The following is a 23,492-nucleotide window of genomic DNA, read 5'->3' on the forward strand; positions in this document are numbered from 1 at the left end:
CTACTGGCAATAGTGGCTGCAGCTTGCTCTTCTGAGGCTCACTCTGATCTCTTGAACCAATTTCAGATGACACTGAATCATAGAACCGTTGGAGCTGGATGGGGGCCCTTGAAGGCCATCTAGTCCAACTGGATGAAATAGACTGAATGAACAGGGACACCCAGTTAGAGACATACATGCCTTGGAGAACAGGCCTGGGGAAGAAGCAGGTGTTCTCCGTGCTCGGAGTCGGAATGCATGTGGAGGCTCTGTCTGAGAAGACACAGGCAGCTCACCCGCGGTCTCTCGCTACTTTGCCCGTGCCGATTCCGCACCGCAGCAGCAAATCGTTCGCCGAGCCGAACCCTCGGCTGCCCGCCTTTCGGAGCCCGGCGGTGGCTCGGCGTCGAACGCGACCCGCGCGGGAGGAGCCCGCTGCCAGCTCGAGGGCGGTAGGGCCGCCCCAACCGCGCACCGTATCTCGCTCTCGCAGCGGCCCGGCCCCCCGCCGCGGAACTACATCTCCCGGCGGTCCGCACCATCGCGCCACCGCGTCACCGGCCCTGCCTGGCGCGGGGGGGGAGTCGGCGATCGGCGAGTCGAGGCGCGATCCGACCGCGGCAGGTAGCGCGGGAGGGCGGGCGGGGCCGGGGTGGCGGCGGGGGGGCCGCGGGGTGCCCTGCGAGTGCCCTGCGAGCGGCGGGCGCCGCGCCGCGCTGCCGGCCGTCCCTGTTGAAGAGCCGAGAGCAAAGGGAACTTCTTGCGAAGGAAGCGGCAGGAGCGGGGTGTCCGGGCGCTCTGTTCGGCGCTGCGGTGCTGCTCCAAACGTGGCAAACGGAGCTCTAATTAGTGTGCAAGTCCCCAAAGAAAAGGCGTTTAGAAAGCAGTGCCGTCTTTCTCTCCGAAGAGCTCCGGTCTGCTTGTAATTAAGGCTGAAACATGTTTTTTTTTTTTCTCTTTCTGAAAATTACTACTGAAAAAGTCCCAGATTCCTTTTCTGAACGCATTATTTTAATTAGAAGAACTGTTGTGTTTGCAAGTGGACCTCTACGCAAAGGGTAAAGCGTTCAGTTAACGAAATTCTGCTTCTGAAATGACATTTGCTTGAGTGTCTTGGTCACAGTCTGCACAGCCAGGTGGGCAGCTGGTGTAAAGATGTGGCCATCCTCTGCATTCTGTTTGGGGTTTTCTTTTGGTTTTGTTTTAGAGCAGCGTTATCAGCTGCTATGGATATTGAAGCAGTGTTACTGACTGAATGCTTTCTGCCTGCTGGAACGCTTCTGTGCGGATTGCTCTGTTGGTAGAGGCAGGAGATGTTTTATTTTCATTTCTGCCTTGAAGGCACTTAGTTATTGCTCTGTCAGCTTGTTCTGTAGGTCCTAGCTGTCCACCACATCTGCACACTAAACATAATCTGTTGCCTCGTAGATCTTTCTGTCAGATTACATGGCTGTATGTTAAGAATCCAAACTAAAGCACGATTGCAGGACCGGTCCTCTTGGCTACTTCATTTTCAGCATTAAGTGCTCTAATCTGGTGGGTAGGGGTAGTGCACTTCTGAATGAAGCACTCAAATCCAAAGAGAACTCCAACATTTCGATATTATTAAGAGAGATATGAAGAAGGAAGAATTGTTCTCAGTACACGTTTACACTGGCACATTCTTTTGGTGTTGCAGTATTTGACAGAAAATGATGACTACCATCTGTTCCTCTCATCATCATCTCAAGTTCCTTTTCTCTTTGAGAATGAAGTCTTCATAGAGAGATTACAAGTTGTGGTCTCTTCCTGTTTCCATAGTCACAATTACTGAAGAAAAATATTCTGTTTTAAAATCTGATACATTTTCATTCATATTGTCTTTTGTGCTACCCCTTTCTGCTTGGAGTCACGATCCCCATTGAATTTACGATGTGCACCTTATTTCACTGCCTTACAGATCGCCAGAATCTGATCTCCTGTCAGTCTTTTATTTGTCATTTCTGCCTCTAAACCTTCTCTTAACTGGAAGATCATCACATCCTTTGTTCTGATGTACTTTGGATACAACATTTCTAACTGTCAGCACTCTTTTTCCTCTGCTAGGCACCCCGCATGCATGTCAGTTCTGCATGTGTTAGTAATTAAAGGTTTTAATAACAGTTTCCTCGCAGTGCTAATACAGAAAGCTTGTAAAGCTGCTAGTTAATGAAGATCTCTCTGATTTAATGGAGGAATCTTAAGAGAATTAATCTGTAAAATCCCACTGTAAGGAGCAGGATGTGTGCTGTGCCATAGCAGCAGCTGTGCAGGATGAGTCTGCATCTGACCTGGAGGTCAGGCTGGGCAAAGCGTTGGCAATATCACTGCAAGGGAGGGAGGCAGCCTTTAAATATTTAGCACTGGAGAATTTGGTGAAGCTAAAAATAGAGCCTGAACTTAGCTTAAAGTCTGAGGAACAATTACCTCGATCTCATTTCCTTATCTGTTTATATCAAACTCTTTTGGTTCTTGTGCACATTTTTCCATTCCCATCTGTAAAATGCAGATGTTGGCATACAAAGAGGTGGTTAAGCTCATTATCGCTAGAAGGCAAAATAGAACAATGTGCTATTCATCATTTCTTTTTTCACATTAGAAATTAAATGTTGAAGTAAAGCTCAAGATGTACTTTAGTGTCGATTTCATTGAACGGTGTCATTTAACTGGCTGGACAGTGGCTATGAACGGCCTGAAAAACTTTTTACTGGCATGATATCCTCCACTTCTCTAGCTGGATTTGAGAGATGCCTATCTGGGAGACCCAGCTTCCAGCTGTGTTCACCCCACAGCCGCGTGCCAGGCTGCTGTCACTTCTTTTCATGTGTGCAAATTATATTTTTCTTGTTTGCTTTTCTTGTTGGAATTCGCCAGATAGGATAAATTGCACAGAATCTTTGTGTTTGCCAACCTTAACGTTGTAGCTGTCAAATGCTATTATGGAAGTTTAAACAGTTCTTTTGGCCTTCACTTTTCTAACAGAACCGTGCTGATTTAAGAATCCTTTAGCAGCCTTCAGACACAGAGAAACAGATCTTCTTTCCCCCAAATCATGCCCATCATTCAGGCATTTGGTTACAGTAACACGCAGCACAGACAGCCTGGGTCAGATTCTGCCACTGTGTGTTTATGCAACCTGTACTTGTTGTTTTATTTGGGGTTTTTGACTCTTTGGAGGAAATGGGGTTATTCAAACATCATAGAAGCAAAATAAGAGAACTGAGATAAACAAGACGTGTTTTAAAGTAGCACATAGGAATACATCGGGTATGGATTTGAAAGAGCAAGTAATGTTGCTTCAATACATGTTCTTGTGAAGTGAGCTCCTTCCTCTTAAAATACTGCATACCAAATTCTTAAATTATGAGATGAGCTTTGACCAGGCGGTGGTTGTATAAATACACCTTCTCTGGGTGAGGCAAATTGGCTAACAGTGAACTTAGTCCCATAATACTTTTACTTATCTAGGCTCGAGTCTCCCTGCCTATCAGATTTCAGTGCAGTGCTGAAAAGTTCATGCTCTTGGCTATCATAGGATGGCAGAATAGGTGGGAATGTGTTATAAAGGTACTCAAATGCTCTTCCAGAATGAGGTGCAGCAAACTAACTCGCAAGCAAAAGCTCTGAGTGGTCCATTCATAGCCTTAAACCAGCCTTCTGTTGATGGTTGCTGCTGTCCACAGGGCAAAGCAGGTGGGTAGCTGCTAGAGAGCCGTGCCTCACTGCCACAGATGCTGGGTATTCCTCTGCACAGCCCTCAGTGGTGCTGGAGGCATATCCCCAGCCCTGTCGTCGCCTGCAGTCCTATTCCTGTGTGGTACCCAGCTGCCCTGTCCCTGGGGGACAGCAGGGCTCCCATTCTTGGGGAGGTGACCTCCTTCCTTGTTTGTAGGCCCCTCCTTAGGTCTTAGGCTCCTGCTGGACTGCATAACTCCTAGCTGCGAACAACCTAGAAAAAGATTGTGGAACAGGATTGTATCACTTCTTCCTGTTGTTTTGGAGGTATCATTGTATGCCACCTCCTTGTGGCAATAAAAATGTAAATGTTAAATTTCTTATCAAGACAAACCAGAAACTCTCCTGGATGTGTATTTCCTGTCTTTCATTCGCTTTCCTGCGTGGGACGCTTTATTTTACCCACTGCCTACTGCTCTTCTTTTCCTACAATGTTAATGTATCCTTTTGTGCTCACTCGGGAGATGTTATCAGATGCATGCAAAGTAGTTCCTGCATTGCTTGGCTATTTTGAAGTTTGTCATCATGCTCCATAAACCACATAAGCAGGAAGCTTTTCTTATACAAATGTCCTCATTTTTCTACTTGCTTCTGGTGTTATGAAGTGCCAAAATGGGGTGCCCAAATATGGTAGGACAACAGGCTGAAGGTGAAACACGTGGATTGTGCCATGGCTTTGTCCCTTTTAGGCTGTCAGTGCAAAGAGACTCTGTTAGAGGTGGTGTGAGTTCATGAAGTCCTTCAATGGTTCTTCTTTCCACATCTACTGGGAAAAGACACCTGTAATTGCTGCTCTCCGGGCAAATCGATCTGTAAACAGAGATGCTGTGGCAGAGGGGAACATGTTCAGTAAAACCTAATGGGGGGTTATATAACAGAACAAAAATAAACTGAAACATCATCTGTAAATGGAGCCATTATTTCTCCTGCAGAGTAATTATTAATCAATAAATCCTGTATCCGTCAGTGTCTTAGTGTGCTAAGTGCTCTGAGCCACCTCACAATTTGCTAGTAAACCAACCTTAGAGCAAAAATGTTATTAACACTAATCACAATAACCTCTGGTGTGTGTCTGAAAGCAGTGTGGTCTCTTAGAGCACTTGCTTCACCCATGCCCTTGCTGCTTTCTACTGATATGGCTTAATAGCACCATTCAGAGGTGTAACTACTGCACATTATTCAAGCTATGGTAGTCAAGTTGCGCAGTGTTTGAGTGGAAGATATTTCCTTTCATATGTGGTGTTTGTACAGCTTTGCTGGCAAACCTTTGTAGTCCAGACATGGAGCTGTGTCATAATTTGGGGGAAACTGCTGTTCTCTGTGAATACGTAACAGGAGAAATCCTATCTACTAAATGCCTTGGTAGTTATTATTTCTGTGTAAAGTGCTTTGAAGTTTCTAAAAGCCCCTCGAGTTCTTTCTGCAGTAAAATGTAATTGTGCTCTTTAATTCTGGGATAATCTGTGGTTCAAGTATAGTGGAATCACATAGAGACTTGCCTTGTTCGTGGCGGAGGAAAAGTAGCACTTTCTCAAATTACGGACAGTACAGAAGGACCCATGAAGCAAATAGAAAGATCAAGTTCCTCCAGTGCCAATCATTCTCATTTCTCTGGCTCCTGAGGATTTGGGAATATTAGGTCACTTCCAAGGCTGTAGCAGTTGTATGTGTAAGTGATACATTTTTGTAGCTGGCTGTCCTATCTGCATTGACTGCCTGACTTCTCTACAAACGTTTTATTGGGTGCTTATTTCAATGCTTCTATCCATCTAATTGCCTTATTTATTATATGTCAATCTTCAGAAAATTCAACTGAAGTGAACGTGTCACATCATATAAAGGCACTTACAAGATAAAGTCACCCTTAACCCCGTTACATGTGAACTTGAGTAACTTTTGCTACAGTTCTTATTTTGACCCAGGAATACAGTTGCTCTGTTCTGTTTACTATTTGATTGAGCAATTCCAGAGCATCAAATTAATTCACAGCAGCAGTAAAACCAACAAAACCTCTGAAGTCTGGAGAGAATGTGTGCTGCTCAGTGCCATCCATAAACAGTGCCTGCTCTATGGAAGTTCTGAAGTACTTAATGTTTTATCAGTTTCTCAGAGTATGAGTGCTTGAATCACGACATCCTTTAAAATTACACACTAAGAAGATGACAGCAGTGTTCCCCAGCAAACATTTCTTGCACTTAAAGGGATGCTTGAAAACATTAATTGGTGAAGAGAATGAGTAACCTTGTTTTTTTTTTCCTACTTGCAGCATAAAGCAGTTCAAATATATTCAAAACGAATTTTTTTTTAAACGATATTCTGTTTGACTAAGACACAGCAGCTCTGCAGGCAGGTAATGCGTCTGCTGCCATGAGATCAGGTTGTTTTTCACCTCAAGAGAGCTTTGCTGACTGTGGAGGGGTGTTTAAGAGCTGGAGTGCAATGTCTGTGGTCTTCTGTTTTCTTTTCAAAAACATTCCGAGGGAGAAAGAAAGGGAAGGCCCTTCCACTCTTTACCTTTCAAGGGTTTTGCAAATACTTCCCCTCCTCCAAAGTGATGGGGAGATACAAGATGGCTGCCCTCATGTTCTTGCTTCTCATTCTGCATACACCTTTTCTTTTTCTTTTTTTTTTTTAATATGTACTTTACTGAAGAGATGCTCTACTTAGGATGCTCTGAACTTGAGTTGCAGCCACAGTCACTCCCTTTGCTATTGAAGAAGTCCAGCAGCAATCAATGGCCAATGAGGAAGTGTGTTTAATCAGAGGACTGCTTAATTATCAAGCCATATATTCTCTTGACCTGTTTTAACTCCTATTTTTACTAAGTTTCATTTACGTAAGATGCTTAATTCTTTCCCAGTTGAGCTGTGTAGGTTAAAACATCCTATTTCTGAAATCTTACAGAAGTGTTGATATCCTGAGGCTGACAGAACATCTTGTAAACATGTAGACCAAATCCTATCTTAGAAAGAGAGCAAACCTTTACAGTCTTTACCAAGTACATCACGTGTCTCTGAGCTATCTGTTGGGGCTCATCAGTTCTGTCCTTCTCTTGCAGGCATTATGCTGCTGGAGATATTCCTGATTCTGGGAGCAATCATCATCTACTTCGTGGTTTCCAAAAAGAAAGAAGAGACGCTCGCATTCAAAGAGGGATGGTGGGGAAAGGGACAGAAACCTGACACTGAAGAAGATAGGACAATTAGGCCATTCAAGGTGGAAACTACAGAAGAAGAGCTAAGCGTAAGCAAATCTCTATTTGGGGGAAAAAGAAGTCAGAAGTGGCCAAATAAATACAGGCCTTGCTGGAAGTATTTTTCACATTGAACCAATGTGGAATATTCATGAAAATGACTGACTAGTGTGGAGGGCTTGGGGGAAGGGACTTCCCAGTATTTCAGAAGATAGGAATGGATAGACAGATTTCACATTCTGCTGTATTGTGTTGTTTTCAGCTGTCTGTCCCAAAATTGCTAGTAAATAAGCCTTCTCTATAAGGCCTAATAAACATGAAAATCATATTACAGATTACTCAGCTGTGTTCCTCTTTGTGCACCTTCCTCTGCTTAATTGTGTAGACCAGAATACAAAGAATATCTTTGGTTTTGAAAGAAAAAAAAAAAAAAGAATAATTATATCTCATTTCCTTGAGTGCCTTATGTTTGCAGCTGCCTTGGATGCTAATTCTGTAATTTATGATCTACTTGGGTCAACAGTAATGCAGTGTTAATTACAGTAAATACATGCATAGCAGAATTTGCTAGATAACAAGACCTTGATTGTGAGTGTTTGTCAGGGATTGCACAATTCCATAGATCTCTATGGAGTAATCATTCAAATGATACTCCTGGGACTGCTCATATTATTCATTTTCAATGTGTCTCTAGATCACTATTTTCCAAGCTAGGCCTGGATTTTTTTGGACTTTGTTGTCCAAAACAGTAATAGCAGTAGACACTCATTTCTAATACATCTTCCCCTTACACTGCAGACAAAAAGCTACATAATTTATAACCTTAGGATTTTAGTGATATGCATTATTTGGTTTTATAATAGCTATTGCAACATAATCTACCAGTAACAAACTGTTTTCAAATAAATTCTTATGTAAGCTACAAATTATACTAAGTTACAATTTTTTTTTTTCTGAATGTTGAGCGTGGACAAAAAACTTGCACATCAAAATGTGTTAAAGGCTTCATTTAAAAATTCTTTTTTTTTTGGTATGTGTGCTAATTGCAAAGAAAAAAAACCAAAACACAATACCAAACTTATGTACTAATATCTGCCTGTTCAGTGTGAGGCATGAGCCAGCACATACACCTAACTTGTCTTATAAGTTTGAGTTGTCTTTATTGGAAAGTGCTGCTCAAGTTTAAGCCCCACAGAGGCCCGAGCAGGGTAGGATTTCCAGATCTCAACTATTCTGTGGTTCTGTTTCAGGAAGAAGGCTCTTGGCTGTCCTTCCCTGCTGAATGATTTTTGACTGAATTTGCAGTATTGGCAGCATCTCCCATGACCGTGAAGTGCAGTAGTGACCTCACATGATTTGGAAACGTTCACTGCAGTCTAGTTTCACCAACTCTTTAACTGCGTGAAATTCTCAGTGTTTCACAGTGAAGGAGACCAGCAGCTTGGTCTGGGAAGGAGAGCAATGAGCATTCACTGCATTCCCTGTGAGACTGGGCTCAAAGGTAGTCCCTATGAAAAGGCAAGAAGACTTACATTCTGAGGTTAATTTGATCAAGATTCTTCATAGTGCAGTATTGCTTTTTGGGTTCTACCCTCTGTGGCTATCGGCCTGGTAGACAGATTAGCCAGTGCTGCTAAAGAAAGTGAAGGTGTTAAGAACAGCTATAACTGGAAGAGGAACAGGGAGCATCTGGAGGAGAACAAGGAGTGAAAAAAAAGTGATGGAGCATGGGTGAAAGGCACAGTCATCACTGGAGACATTATTCAGACACTGTTCTTTTTCCACTTGGGAATGATTAGAAACTGTACACAGTAGAGCATGACAGCAGACACAAGTGCTTGTAACACCTCTCCCTTCTTTTCTTTTCCCTGTAGGACTTATTTAGAAGACTTGACCAGGCTAGATTCACTGAGCCACTGGAGGACAGTTGCTTCCATTATGGGATTAACGTGGCATGTCTCAGGAAGGTTGTCTCCTACTGGAAAAACCAGTTCAACTGGAAGAAACAAGTTGAAGTTCTCAACAAGTATCCACACTTCAAAACTAAAATTCAAGGTATCTGTTTTCTTTCCTTAAAAATGAACAGTAATACATAATCTCATTTACAGGGATCTCAGTGTAAGAACGCTCTTGGCCATGTTGCATGAGCCTTCCCTCTGTGGCTGCTATAATGTGGATCCTTGCCACTGTTACAGCAGAAGTGAGAAACTACCTCACTGTAATTGAAACCGCTGAGGACAAACAGAATTTCCCTGTGCATGGATGGGTTGTCCGTTGGAGTTATAGAGAGCCAAGCACAAGCATTCGGAAATGGATTTGCATCTTGAGATGCAGCAGTGTTCTCTGACTTGCGATCATGCAAAAATACCCACAGGTGCCACCTCTTGTTCCATGCAGCTCCCCAGCTGCTGCTGTCACGGTGATGCTGTCAGTCTGGCAGGATCATCAGCTGAGTGTGCTGGCTGATCATGTTTATCCCAGCCTGGCAGGGCCAACGTACCCTGCTGCACCATTTCATGCTCTCATAGACCTAGGAAGGCAGAATGCCCAGAATGCCTTTCCTTTAGAGTTGATGTGTTGCCAGGTCCAAGTGACTGCTTTGTCTTCTCATTCAAAACAGACTCGTTTTGAAAGAGGCCATTCAGTTAAGGTCTGTTATTATTGGAGCTTGGTCAAACTGGATGCTTTAAATACTTCAGTTAGGGATGTACTTGGGTGATTTGATATACAGCTATGGATTTAGGCAAAGCAGACAGTTGTTTTATGTGACTGTAAAATTCACGCTTGAGATCATGCAATATTATTTTTACTTGCCCCCATGAATGCACATTATTTGAAATAGGGCAGTTAACTGTAATATTTAATATAAATTTGTGACCAAAAAAAGGAGGAAAAAAAAGTACCACCTGAGACAAGAAAGGGAAAAGAAGTTAAGAACAATGTCATGTGTATAGCAACAAGAAGAGAGATTTGAACATTAAGGGTGACTGCCATGAAAAGACAGGATCCGATGTAGAATACTGGATCCTTAGCTTTTGTCATCCATTGAATGTTTTTCAGAGAATGCAGAAATCCACAGGATTGCAAAGGAGGGGGATTCTCAGCCAGTGAGAGGCTGGGATGGAGTTGATGCAAGTGAAATGTGCTTAAATACATTATAAAACGAAGCATTCAGGTTCAACTAAGAGCAAATTATTGTTTCCAGGAAAGCAGAGCCCTGAATGGATTTGAAGAAAAGCAGATAACCTGTAGGTCCTAATGCAACACTGTGTGAAATGGCTAGTACATCATAAGGATCACGGGAAAAAAGCAGAACTACAATTTTTACCTTCTTGCTTTACAATGACCAGGCTGGTACAAGAACATCATTTTCTATTTTGATTTATCAAAAATATACTGAAAGGCTTTGATAAAAGGTAGAATGGAATCAAGAAGTTGAACTCTTCAACTCCTGGCAACATGTTTTTTCAAATCCTGGACACAGGTTAGTTAGTTCATCAAAAGTTAAGATGAACCCCAGACAGAGAACGCACAGTGATTGCTTTTAAAATTCCTTTTGCTCTAACATTAAGATCAATGGCTGGAGAAAGAAGCTAGACATGTTGAAATGAGAAGTCAGGCACGGATAAAACAAGGAAAGTGATTAATGCCCCCAAAGAAACAGCTGCTGCTTATGATGGATTCCTTATCTCTTGCTGCCTTCAAGTTGCAATTGTATGCCTTTGAGGAAGAAAAATCTGTGACTAACAGAGCCTTCTGGTGCCATATAGGGATATTTGGGTAAAATTTAAGGGCTCTTGAGCTAGATGATGCAGTCGTCTCATCTGCTTTTAAGTTGACTCACAGTGTTAGCAGTGGTAGATTGCTTCACTTCTATGTCTTATTTTTCCAATATATTTTAAAACAGAAAGAGAACAACCTCATTTAGGTGTAGTGATGCTTAACTGTACATTATAAAGTGCTTTAAGCTCCTTGGATAACATGGATCCAGAGAGGTGCAGGGTACTTGCATGCTTACCAAAAAAAAAAAAAAAAACCAACAAAAAAAAACAGAAAAGATTTATTCACAATCTGTTGTGTAATTAGTTTCAGTGTCATAGAAAACTTAGGCATGTTTGTTTGGTTTTTTTTTCCAGGCATTGATATACACTTTGTTCATGTAAAGCCTCCTCGTTTGCCTGAGGGCCAGTCTGCAAAGCCACTGTTAATGGTTCATGGTTGGCCTGGCTCATTTTATGAATTTTACAAAATTATCCCTCTCCTGACGGATCCTGCCAGCCATGGCCTCAGCAGTGAACATGTATTTGAAGTCATTTGCCCCTCGATCCCTGGATACGGCTTCTCAGAAGCACCTCACAAAAAAGGTAAGATGTGTAAGAAGAAACTGAACTAACAAAAGTCCAGACTCGTAGCAAGACAGCCTCTACTGGCAGATGGTAACTTCTGCCTCTTCTTCTTTTTCCCAGCGTAGAAGCAAAGATTTCACATGTCACATGGAGAGAGAGATGAGTGAGACTTCAGGTGTCACCATTAATTAGATTCAGGAGTAATATACAGATCATTTAGAAAGGACTATGCAAAGTTATGAAGTGAAGACTCATGAATAAGACAGTTTCTTGCTATCATTAAGATAAGACTGTTCTCACAGAGACAAAATGGAAACACATTCCCCAGGCAATGCCAAGTGTCTCTGACAGGGCTCAGCTCAGAGCATGACTGTCGTTTAGAAGGAGTCCAGCAACCCCTTGGTGGGACAAGTGCATAGAGAACAGGTGGGGTTAAGGGAGGCTGTAGTGAAGACTGGGCTTCCTCCTCTGGACCTTGCCCAGACAATGTGGCAAGGGCTTTCATATACTGTCAGGTGAGGAAAAATGGACTTGTATCTTTTTAGGAATTTAACTGTTGTCATGACAGGGAGAACAAATGCTGTACATTCAGAAGTGCAGCTGAAATGAATGCAATATTTTTTTTTTATTGCAGGCTTTGATTCTGTAAGCGCTGCTTCTGTATTTTATGAACTGATGCTCAGATTGGGATTCCGCGAGTTCTACGCACAAGGTGGTGACTGGGGCTGGCTCATCTGCACCAATCTGGCCCAGATAGCTCCCAGGTGAGTACTCATTTGACACACTGCTCCACAACTGGTGTATAAAGCTATTTTATTCTTTAAATAGCTGTTGCTCACGGAGTTTACAGTGAGAATGATAGAGCACAGGAACAGGCTGCCTGGAGATGTTGTAGAGTCTCCTTCCCTGGAGATATTCAAGACCCTCCTTAACACTTTCCTATGTGACCTACTGCAGGGGAATCTGCTTTATCTGGGAGGAGACTGGATTTGATCTCCAGAGGTCCCTTCCAACCCCTACAATTCTGTGATTCTGTGTGACTTGACTGTTCCAAACCAAGTCCATAAACAAGCGAGTACTGTGTCGTTTTCCTCCTCAGTGCTCCATGCAAAGCAGTTCTCCAGAACTGTACCCCAGCACAAACAGCTGTGCAGTAGCTTTGTGATGGTCCCAGAGGGACTGGAATGGTATGAGTACTTACACTAATAGCAGAATTTGGGGCTTAGTAGGTGGGTTTGTATGCTGACCACTGGCAGCTGCCGCTTTGACTTGTTTTTGTGTGAAAAGCAACATTACAAAGTACAACCAAGGTTGTGAACAGTGGTGTAATTGGGAGACTGGAATTAAAGGATGCCCATTTCTGTATATTTTAAATGTAACTTTTTATATCTGTACATTTATATATGTAATCTATTTTATATAGGTTATAGATTAGTAATATAACATCTAACAACATTTATATCTATCAAAGCATCATAAAATGTTATATTACACATTTAACAACTTTGAATCATATTTTATTTCAGTAATTTGTGGGGGTTTTTTCTGTTTTCATTTTTAGCCATCTGAAAGGTCTTCATTTAAACCTAGCCTTAGTTACAAACTTGGGGTTCACCCACCTGCTCTCCATTCTGCTGGGCCGCTACTTTCCAGGGCTCTTTGGCTTCCATGAGGAAGACGTCAGGAGGATGTTTCCCTTCTTGAAAAAGGGGCTCTACAAGATGTTGGAAGAGTCTGGCTACAGTCACATACAGGCTACAAGACCTGATACTGTTGGTAAAGAAATAAACAAAAATACTTATTTAATTTTAGCTGTAATGTCATGAAAACAAAACACCTTGCTGAAATATGCAGAAGATGAGTGTTTTTCACAAAGATGCAAGTAGGAAGGTTAGAGGTTTTAAACAGCAGGTCCTTCTGCATGCATGTAATTCATAACAGACTAGGAGGGGGGTTGGAACGAGATGGTCTTTGGAATGGCTCTCAGCCCAAGCCATTCTATGGTAGAGGGGTATCTAGTATTAAACTCACTTTTGCATACAAAAGGATACATCTGTACCTCAAAAGCAAGCACCTTCCAAGTGCCACTGACCTCATTTTCAGTTTTCATAAATAGAAATGGCACAATACTTTTCCACATCTGCTGCCACTGGGGACTGTAATTACAAATGCAGCTACGCTGAGAACAAAAGACAGTTTCTTTACAGAGAATCAATCACAGTCAAAAGATGTAAACTCCAAAAAGCTTTTAGCTGTTTCAGCATGCAAGCTAGTTCATTTATAGACATAAATAATACCTGAAAGGTAAAATCAAATTTGGTTCTTACTCATTGCTATGAATCACTTACAGACTTTAAAGAAAACGAAATGTGTATCCCTATGAATGTTCTGCTAATCACTCAGATTAACTGTCAGCTTAACTGTTTCAACTGTTAAGTGTTTCTATTTTAAAAGTATCTTTTGCAGCTGAATTGAAAAACTGAGTCAAGAATACTAAATGTATTTTATTTTAGTGCAGCAAGACTTGCTCGCTATAGGTTTTAATAAAGACAGAGCTGTAGAAACTATTTCTTAATGTCCTTCCATAAACTTAGCTACAGAAATGGGGTATTCTAAAACCATTAGCAAAATAATAGTTTTATGGATTTAAAATAATTTGGCTTGCTTTGAGTTGTGATTTCCAAAAGTTATCAGTCTCTAATTCCTTGTTTGCTGTAGGACAAGGAAGCTGGCAGTTACCTAGTCACAGGTGGGCTCTCTCTTGTGGTTTTCTGGCCCATTCTGGTCCCTAGCTGTGATCTGTGGTCTGCCACAGCAGACTGTGTGGACTGTACAGATTGGGAACCAGCAGTAAGTTCATGTTCTGAGAGCTGAAGCAGGAGCAATTCTGAGCACAGTGACGAGAGGGGGAACAGCAGAGGGGAAGACTTCTTAGGAAAATAACACCGAGGAGAAGGAAGCTGAAAGGAGCTGAGAGAAGCCCAGCCAGGAAGACTGCCAAGGTCTTCCTGAGTATTCTGGTGGTACACGGTACAACATGGAGCTGTCCTAAGCAGGGAAGTCATTTCTGACTTTTAGCTGATACTAGTATGTTGGCTGTTTCTGAGCTGGCTTTTGATCAGCAGATGCATGCATCTGGTTTTATACTTACCTGCATGAAGTGTGAGTTCATTTTCAGATGATTGAAGAGGCAGTGCCTGTATTCACAGTACTGTGAGGATCAATGTAAATTCTATCTGTGTGTAAACTGATGCACTCTTCTTTGTTCCATCAAAGTGAATTATGTGAGAAGTATATTGCTTGTCCAATTATGCATGCTAAATCAGCTTTTTGGATCACTTAGTATCTATGTATTACAAGTGTTACTTGTTTGTTAACTGAAACTCAACTAACACATTTAAATAGCACTAATGGGTAAAGTTGTGCTAGCTGTAGTGTTGGTTGTCTCACAGCACAGTTAGGTTGCACAGCTGGAACTTCAAATATATTGCCGTATCTCAAGAAAACCTTTTGCTAAGATTTTTCTGAGCAATGTGAACAGTTTATAGTCCCTGTTTCATGGCACTAGGATGTATTAATAAAGTTCCAATCATATGTGTGTTTTTTTCAATCCAAACAAAACAATTGTAAAAGTTACATTAAGACTTGTTCTACATTAAGGCACTTTGCTTTTGCTAGTGTGGAAGGTGGACCTTTTAACAAAGCCTTGCTCTTCTTTAATTACTTTCTAATAATCCTTAAAAAGCTTTTGCTGTTAGACAATGGTGTAAATTCTTCTGGTTATGTGTAGGCATGTGGGATTTGGCCCTGTAGTACTGTTTAATATGTGCCAACTTCCAGATTAATGGAAGCAAACCCTGCTTGGCACATACTGCTTGATCTTATTAGCTTACAAAGAAAAGAAAAAATAAAAAAAACCAAACCAGCAGAAATTCCAATACTGTTACATCAGTTTAAAAACATTCAGTATGAGCTAATTTGGAGTCTGCTGACTTGCAGGTACTGTGTTAATGATTCAACAATAAATGGCTCTGACTTGTTCTGTTAATCTATTTAGGATCACAGGTGCTGGAATAGCTTTGTAAAGTTATTTCCCCTGTACTATAGTGGGCAGCATCTAAAACTAAAAAAAATTGAGAACAGCAGTAGAACATCTCATTTTTAGTTAAATTTCCCTCCTCCTTTTCAGGCTGTGGTTTGAATGACTCTCCAGTAGGACTGGCTGCATACATCTTGGAGAAGTTTTCTGTGTGGACTGATCCAGAATTCCATAACTTAGAAGATGGAGGACTTGAGAGGTAAGTGCTATTTTGGATGAGGTGATTAAGCCTCAAGTCAAAGCTAAACGAATGTCTATCACATCTCATAAGGAGCTTGCAGAGACTACAAATGGTGCAGTGCTGTACTTCCCAGTTTGATCTCCTACAAAGAGATACATCCCCCAGCTTCTGTGGAATGAAAACTGACTTAAGTGGAAGTACAGCATTAGGACAGACAAATGTAAACTTCACCTGATCTAAGATGCTCGAAAACAGAACTTTTTATTATTATTAACTTATTAATACTTAACTGTTCTGTGAACTTGCTTTAAATTAATCAGTATTGCTTCATCTATGTACAGTTTGCTAATAAGTGATCACAGTTACTCTGAGGTAAAAATCTGAAATAGTTGAAGCTCCTTTTGAAAATTACTGAGGTACTTAGCAGGAATTGAACAAAACAGCATTTTACAAAAGGGTCCAATGAAAATGAATTTGAATAGAGTGTTTTCACTGCAAACAGCTTACAACTTGATATTGAATTTGCACTAATTATTGCATATGTTGGAGTACCTGCAATTCCTGTACTGAAAGCTTATGGTAGCATTTTAAATTATGAATAATAGCGCAATCTGCTTTATGGACTCTGCTGCTTCTATTCTCCCAGACTTGGACAGTATAGACAGCTATGCTGGAGTCTGTCTGTCCTGTACAAGTTAAAATTTCACTTTCCAGTTTGTGTTTGAAAGCCTATAACATGTTTATTTGGCCACTGACAGGAAGGGGGAAGTTAACACACTTCCTCTCTCCATTTTTACTCTTAATGAGTTAAACAGTTCTTTCAACAAAACCAAAGCAAAGTCCTTATAACTAAATACTATTTTGCACTACTTAGTAACTAAGAAATATCTGGGGTTACCTGTTCAGGAAGTTTAACCTGGATGATCTTCTCACCAACATCATGATCTATTGGGTGTCAGGCTGCGTCGTCTCCTCAGTGCGTTTCTACAAAGAAAATTTGCATAAAGGAATAGGCACACAGAAACATGAAAAGTAAGTGCTATTTTTCTTTAAATATTTTGTTTTGAATTTAATTCTATGTTTGCAGATAAGCTGTTTGTATCTTGTGGCTGCTGCAAGTTCATGAACGCAGAGGTAAACCTGCCCTGAGGTATATGCAACCACAGCTCACTGCTATTTATTTAGCTGTGCAATGATTCTCCCAGAAAGCTGACTCAGTTCTTGAACAGTTCTTGAAGCTGTTGTGGCTGCACTGTGGGCAGTATCCTGTTCCAATTCTGCCTACATGAGATGAGCTATACAGAACTTCTACATGCCTAGAGGAAGGAGTCTTAAGAACCTACGTAAAAGTAGGCATCCTCTTCTGTCTAAATCTGAAAATCTTTGTCACTCCAGACAAAGCGGCTCACGTGTAGGGGATATTTAGGCCCTCAACACATATTACTCTGTTTATAACAAGCATGGACAGTTCCACTTTAAGGTACTTTTCCCTTGAAATGCAGTTGCTTCTCTTTACTTCCTCGTGTAGAAAATATTCTGTAGAGCACATTCATGCCAGTTAAAAGCAAGAGCTGTCTACAGGAGTACGCTTTATAGGACAAAATCTCATGGTAAGAAAAGCTTTCTCTGAGCTAGTCCAGATTTACCGTTACTGCTTTTCCTCTTCTCACCTTCGCCTTGCAGCCACCATTCAGGTTCTTCTCCTCAAACCCTCCCATTGTCCTGACAGGCTCAACATGTTCTAGTTGTAATTTGCACTGTAAATTTCTCTTCAGCCCTTGTCAATTTGCTTTTCCCTCAATACATTACTCTTGAGCCCTGATTGCAGCATGAGGAAACTTTATACTCGCTGCCTCCTGGAGATCTCAGTTTCCATGCTTCTAACTCTTCTGTCATGGATCCCTTACAAAACTGCCATCTGTATCAGTGTATGCAAAAAGTTAGTCTTTTGGCATTTTCCGCCTCAGAAACAGGAGTGTTGTCTAGTATTCAAATTTAAGATCTGGAAGTCAGCTTTAATTGCCTAGTAGGTCTGCCTGACTGTTGAAGAATAGCATTTCCAAGGGACTTTCCATTTCTTGCTCAGTGAAGTGTTTGAAAGATAAAATTATTCTCTCTTCTCTCTCAGGCTCACAGTGCAAGTACCTACTGGCATTGCCTCCTTTCCTAATGAAATCATGCACACACCCCAGGCTTGGGCCCAGAAGAAATACACCAACATAGTTTCCTTCCATTTCATGCCTCAAGGTGGCCACTTTGCAGCATTGGAGGAACCTGAACTTCTTGCTGAAGATATTCTACAGTTTGTTGGGAAAGTAGAGAAAGAGCAACTCTGGACAAAGACAAAAAAGTAACTCCCCTTATGAAAAGGAAGGTAATTGCTTATAGCTTAGCAAATGTACAGGCCTTAGTAAGTCTACTTTAATCAGTGTAATTAGATCTCACTCTCAATCGGATGTGAGAATACAGCAAGAAAAATGGAGGATAGCTAGATAAAATACAACTTCAGAAACTTAAATCTGCTTATTTTAAAATGCTTTAAATTTTCTTAGCAGCTAGGCTAAGAACATAGCATGAAGTTGCTTGGTTATTTTCTCCCTCTCAGCAGAGACTTCTAAAATCTGTTCTGTAACTCTACTGCCTCATACATAGAAATTGAAAAATAGACCTTCCACTAATTGTGCTCAGTTTAATTGTTACTAACAGCTTTTCTCCATGACAGCAGTAAAAATTGAGTTGGTGTATGTGAGAGATTCCTCACATAAACAATGGGGAACAGCCTAACGAGACCTAACTGTATCCATTAATCAGCATTGATCTACAGTGCCCAGTAAGACAGCCAGCTGGCTGCCTTTCTCTTACAGCTTGTGCTGTTAAGCAGCTTTCTGGCTGCAAGAAAGCTCCACTCCCCTGCACCGGGCTCTCCCAGGAAAACAATGTGTGAGGAGCAGCTGAAGCGTCAGCTGAGTGCATGAGCCACATCGGCTCCCATAGCTTGAACCAGGAGGAGGAGCAAGGATAGGAGTAGTTATATGACATGACAAGCTACCTCTGCATTGAATTTCTGCTCTTAACTAAAATGCAAATGTAAAAGCCCTGGACAGGTTCAAGACACAGTAGCTTTGCACTGCTTCCGCAGGGTATCGTAAACACATCATATTAACGAATAAAACATTGATTAACTTGAAATTAAAAGGAACTCGCTTTAAATTTTGAATAACACTTACACACAAACATTTGTCTTATGATTTTAAACAGGTGAGATTTTGTTTAGTTACAGCAAAAGTAAGTGTCAAATTAGAAACTATTGATTCTGTATTATATCTGTTACAGAGATCAGGTTAAATTTGAAGGGCTGAGTATCTTTACTTAAAACAATCCCCAGTGAGTGCAGCTGAGCTTCAGGCACTGTTAAGCAGATGAATGACTTCAGAATGGCTTTGTTCTCCCATCATGTGTGATATACTTCCTTCCTTATGCTTGCAGGGTAAATATAATCCATTAATAACACTTGTGTAGATTAGTTTTATTTTACAGCATTAATCGGAATGGAAACTGTTAAATAACAGTTACTGCTTCTTCCCACAGTTTGGTTTGGGGAAGGCAACACTGATCCTGGACACATTTGAATCTGAGGGCTCAAAGCCAGCTTTCTGGCATGACAGACTGCTTGTAGACCAACTTCGGCCATTTTTCCAAGCAGGGATGAGAGCTCTCACTACCTGTACTCCAGCCTTTTGTGTTCTCATCTGCTAAATATTGAGGCTTAGGCTGCTGTGAAGAGACAGGCAAGAAAATATAGAATTGTTCAGGTTCAGTGTTGCCAAAACATGGCTTATTCAGAAGAAATAGGCTTACCTCTGACAGTGACAGCTGGTCATAAGGTCCCGGGCTCCCTCCTGCACTAATCCTTGATCTCTGGCCATTTGTTTTTGTCTTACACTCTCTTGCACGGCCTTGTATTTCAGAGCTGGAGATCATCCTCTCTCATCTTTAACACACATGCAGACATCTGCTGTGGTGCTAGGGAACACTGCCATACACAGATATAACTGACTACTTCCCTAAAGGCTGCTCAGTTTCAGTGCAGATAAAGTAAGTGGGAAGGAAGTTGGCTACATGATACCTGGCAAACCCTTTTTCAGATGCAAGTAGAAGGCATGAAGCATTTTCCATCTTCTGTCTCCTTTTCTGGAGCAGATCTGCTTGAAGGGGACCAGCCTCAGTGAAAAGAGGCACATCAGGGCTCACTTAGCAACATTGTTACAGCACTCATCCAGGCACCAGAAAAAAAAACAAGAAACAAAAAAAATCCCTACCTCTAGACCCTTCTACTTTCAACTGTGCCTCACAGCGCTCAAAGGTAACGAACACATGCTAAGTGAGCATGTCCTTGCCCCACTCTACATGCCAGGTAAGTGCATTTCAGCCAACTACAAATTAGCTGTCCTTACTGTCTGTTCAACTTAGCACAGAAAATAGTCATAGAAATTAAATCCAGCATGAAAGTGGGTTTGATTGAATTCTATTTGAAAGAAAGAAAGCAAAGAAGACATAAAAGGATACAGACTTTAGAAGTTAAGAAATGGTGGGTAAGCACCTGTTACATATCAAAGATTGCTCTGAATTCTAATGTCACGCTTCTCAAACCTTAAACCCACAGCAATCAACAGCTGTAGTTCATCACCTGCTTATCAACACCTTGACACAAACAGAGCTGAATCCTGCGGCAATGTGCAAGAGTGCCAAATTCAGCTATGTGCCAGCCATAAAGCTTGTCATCAATCCCCCTCCCCTTAAAAAAAACCAAACAAACAAACCTGTTTTTAGCAAAATACAGCCAATTGCACTGCCTGTAGTACAAGGTTTAATACTAATAAAGTTTCTGTGGGCTACTGACAGCATCTGCATCTCTTCCTGCAGGCAGGAACTCTCCCAGGAGAGCGAGGTTGGGATTATAATCACCTTTAGTGAACCCAGACTCACTTCTGATACACGCTCTATTTCATAGTGGACAATTATTTGGTACAGTACTACAGCAAGCAGTGGAAAAGTGAGTGTCAGGTAACCAGAAACAATTTTAACATTCCTTTTAGCAAGAAATACTGTGTATCATATTAGTGCAATAGTAATAATAGTAAGAACCAGTGCTCTGGGATACTTCAGTGTGCCAGAGTATCATTAGAGTCTCCTCTAATGAGGCCAAATACCCTGCCATAAAATATCCAGTTGTTAGGCTGGCTGAGCTGTTGCTGGGGAATAAGGCTCTCTGAAATAGAAGCTACATCCTTGAGGAGAACTCAGAATATGATGATGCTTAAAGCATTTTGTTCTGCTGAAGGGCCATTTCTTGGTGAAACTTCCATTTCTGGACCATAGTTCTAAAATCCCCGCTCAATGAAATTACTATTCCTCCTTAAGCTGCTTCAAAGCATACACCTATTCCTCACTGAAAAACAGAAATAGGTGACCTAAGCCCTGCTTTTCAGGTGTTACAGACTGTGAAGAGTCCAGATGAGAATTTCAAAGCCAGAGCAATGCCACTTACAATAAACAGAACTTATTTTTCAAAGAACTTCAGTTAGGTGATGGAATGTACTTGTTTCTGGCACAGAAAAACATTTTAAATCATCACTTTCTCATACACTCCAGCAAAACTAGCTCCCACTACAACCAAATTTGACTCCTAATTTTCAAACTACAAATCATAAAATCCTGAAAATCCAAGCCACTGAATGATGTCTGTATACCTTGTGCAGTTAAACAAGACTTTGTTCTCATCAAGCAAAAAAGTCAAGCTTACTCAGAGTGTGAGTTAAAAACAGTGTGAATAGACCCCACACTGTTTACACCAGAAAGGAATTTCAACCATCATTTAGTGAAAAATGAAATCTGTTAAGTCCAGCATCACAGTGCTTGAGGGGCCCCATTCATCACCACATCAGCAAAGGGAAGGATACATCTGCTCAAGGCAGTCAATCAAATGCACACACTGTTTTGAAGCAAGTACAATACATAACGTGCATTACATGAAGATACATTCTCGTCTGTAAGAGGAGTGGAAACATCTCTCTGGCAGCTGTAGGAAGAGACAAGGAATAAATTCATATTGATTTCAGGCTTGCTTATTTGAAAACACTGAGAAATGATGCCATTTGTTTGCCTTGCTGCGATAGCACTTGAAGGAACATAAGTCACACCAAAACCGTCTTGCTAGGATTAGTTCTCTTTGTGTGGAAGAACCATTCTGTGCAGTGCCAGACAGCCTTGGTGGCGTTATGCCCATGCTCCAGAAAATGTAGTCCCCTTATGATTGGCACTGGTTATCTGGAAACTAATCTGGGCTGCGACAGCTCGTTCCCCTTGCTAGATGTAGTCTGAACTTCAGTCTTCAGAATCCCCTCCTGACTGGATTTTAAGATGTTTAGAAGGATGCTCATGCTCCCTGTTTTTAATAACTGAGTATAATATAATAATAATAACGTCTGGTTAATAGCTGTAGCTTGTAGGAACAATGAGATATTCTATTTAACTGACAAATTTCCATCTCCTTAAGGATAACCCCCACATGGTAGATTCACACCATTTCGTACCATTCAAATCGTACAAACAACAGCACATGATCACTGCAAAGAGAGTACAGCACAAAGAAAATGTGAATAGAAATGCAGGAAGACCAAACCATACACAACCACTCAGCTACTGAATTGAACATCAAAATGACAATCTCAACTATATGTGAAAACTGATTTGTGACTGTTTCAACAGCACAAAAGAGGCGCAAGGAAAAAAACAGACTGCTTCACCTTGTCTACTGTGCCTCAGGGCTGAGGGGCAGACCCTGCCCTGTGCTGGGATCCAGCTGTCTGCCTTGCTCAACAGCTGCAGCCCTTGGTCTGGGGCACGGACTGGCCCTAGGGGCAGGCACAGAGGAGGAGACAGGTGAAAAAAATGCACAACCTGTGCCCCAAAACTCCTCTCTGTCCCTGATCTGGCACTGGCATCCAGTCCACATCCAATGCAAAATCAACTTCTGCCCATCCTCCTGATGCTGGCTACCAGAAAAATACCCTTTCCTTCCTTTTCAAGATGCTTCACTCCTAGATCCCTGTTGCAAAAGGGGATGCAAATATGTTCTGCCCAGAAACACTTAAGATAAATGATGTCAGTCTCTCCCTGTCCAAAGGGATCTGAAAGGCCTGGCCCACCTTCCACGTCTCTCTGCTTTCTGGACAGCAGCCCTCCCTCAGAACAATTTCAGGAATAAGACACTTGGGCCGCAGCTCCGTTCCCGCTGAGCCTAAGCATTTCCATTCTTCCTGGGGCTATAAGGCCATCGCTGCTTTCTCACCTCTGCTCAGAGTGCAGAGGTTAATTGTTCAGGATGTAGTCTAAGAATTTATGTTCCCGCAGTTATTAAGCTAATTTTCAACCAAGTCTGCACTGCTGGGATGATTTTGGATGAAAACATATTTGCAGCTCCTGAGTTCTAGGAGTTCTCATGCAGCATCAAGGGAGATGAGGTCTGTCCATACTTTTTTGTCTCACCCACGGGTTTTTTTCATGGCTGTTTAAGCTTTTTACAGTAATCAGAAAGAACCCTTCATGTTCCAGAGAAACAAGAGACAGATTAAGTAATATCTCATGCAAAACTGTGCAGCAGAACCCACTGCAGAACACAGATATCAATTCTCTTAACCTCACCATTACGTCTTTTTCCTGTTAGGAAAAGTAACAGCCATTATTGCCAAATGAGTCCTCCTAGAGGCACCAAACAATTAGTTCTGTATTTATGTGCTTCCCAAGGAATAAGCAGGTTCTATTTCAGAAATAATTTTGAAACAATGTAGAACATGGAAGAGTAAGAAAAGCCTACTCCATTCTTTAAAGTGAGAGCCTTGTTGTAGAAAAAAATAAAAATAATCTTATGTCTCCAACCAA

At 41.5% G+C, this 23,492-nt stretch overlaps 1 protein-coding gene across 2 annotated transcripts; it reads left to right on the plus strand.

Annotated features, from left to right (window-relative positions):
* The first annotated feature begins 535 nt into the window (after positions 1–535).
* Positions 536–20,452, plus strand: EPHX1 (epoxide hydrolase 1). 2 transcript variants are annotated; one of them, XM_042875020.1, is made up of 10 exons: positions 3,578–3,690; positions 6,791–6,975; positions 8,800–8,980; positions 11,062–11,289; positions 11,906–12,035; positions 12,833–13,047; positions 15,461–15,569; positions 16,458–16,583; positions 17,680–17,925; positions 20,215–20,452. In XM_042875020.1, the coding sequence occupies exons 2-9, from the start codon at positions 6,796–6,798 to the stop codon at positions 17,903–17,905; spliced, it is 1,395 nt and encodes a 464-aa protein (XP_042730954.1). In that variant the 5' UTR covers positions 3,578–3,690; positions 6,791–6,795; the 3' UTR covers positions 17,906–17,925; positions 20,215–20,452. The 2 variants fall into 2 exon arrangements, with proteins under 2 accessions (XP_042730963.1, XP_042730954.1); XM_042875029.1 differs by lacking the exons at positions 3,578–3,690; positions 20,215–20,452 and adding an exon at positions 536–603 and having other exon boundaries at positions 17,680–19,061.
* Positions 20,453–23,492: the final 3,040 nt, after the last annotated feature.

The sequence above is a fragment of the Lagopus leucura genome, unplaced genomic scaffold (assembly GCF_019238085.1).
Source record: "Lagopus leucura isolate 7727_CA_CO unplaced genomic scaffold, USGS_WTPT01 Super-Scaffold_73, whole genome shotgun sequence".
Classification (NCBI taxonomy): domain Eukaryota; kingdom Metazoa; phylum Chordata; class Aves; order Galliformes; family Phasianidae; genus Lagopus; species Lagopus leucura.

Coding starts and splice junctions, on each gene's coding strand:
- EPHX1 (XM_042875029.1), top strand. CDS start 6,796: ATGCTGCTGGAGATATTCCTGATTCTGGGAGCAATCATCATCTACTTC. Junction 6,976..8,799: donor CTACAGAAGAAGAGCTAAGC/GTAAGCAAATCT, acceptor TTTTCCCTGTAG/GACTTATTTAGAAGACTTGA. Junction 16,584..17,679: donor GGCACACAGAAACATGAAAA/GTAAGTGCTATT, acceptor CTTCTCTCTCAG/GCTCACAGTGCAAGTACCTA.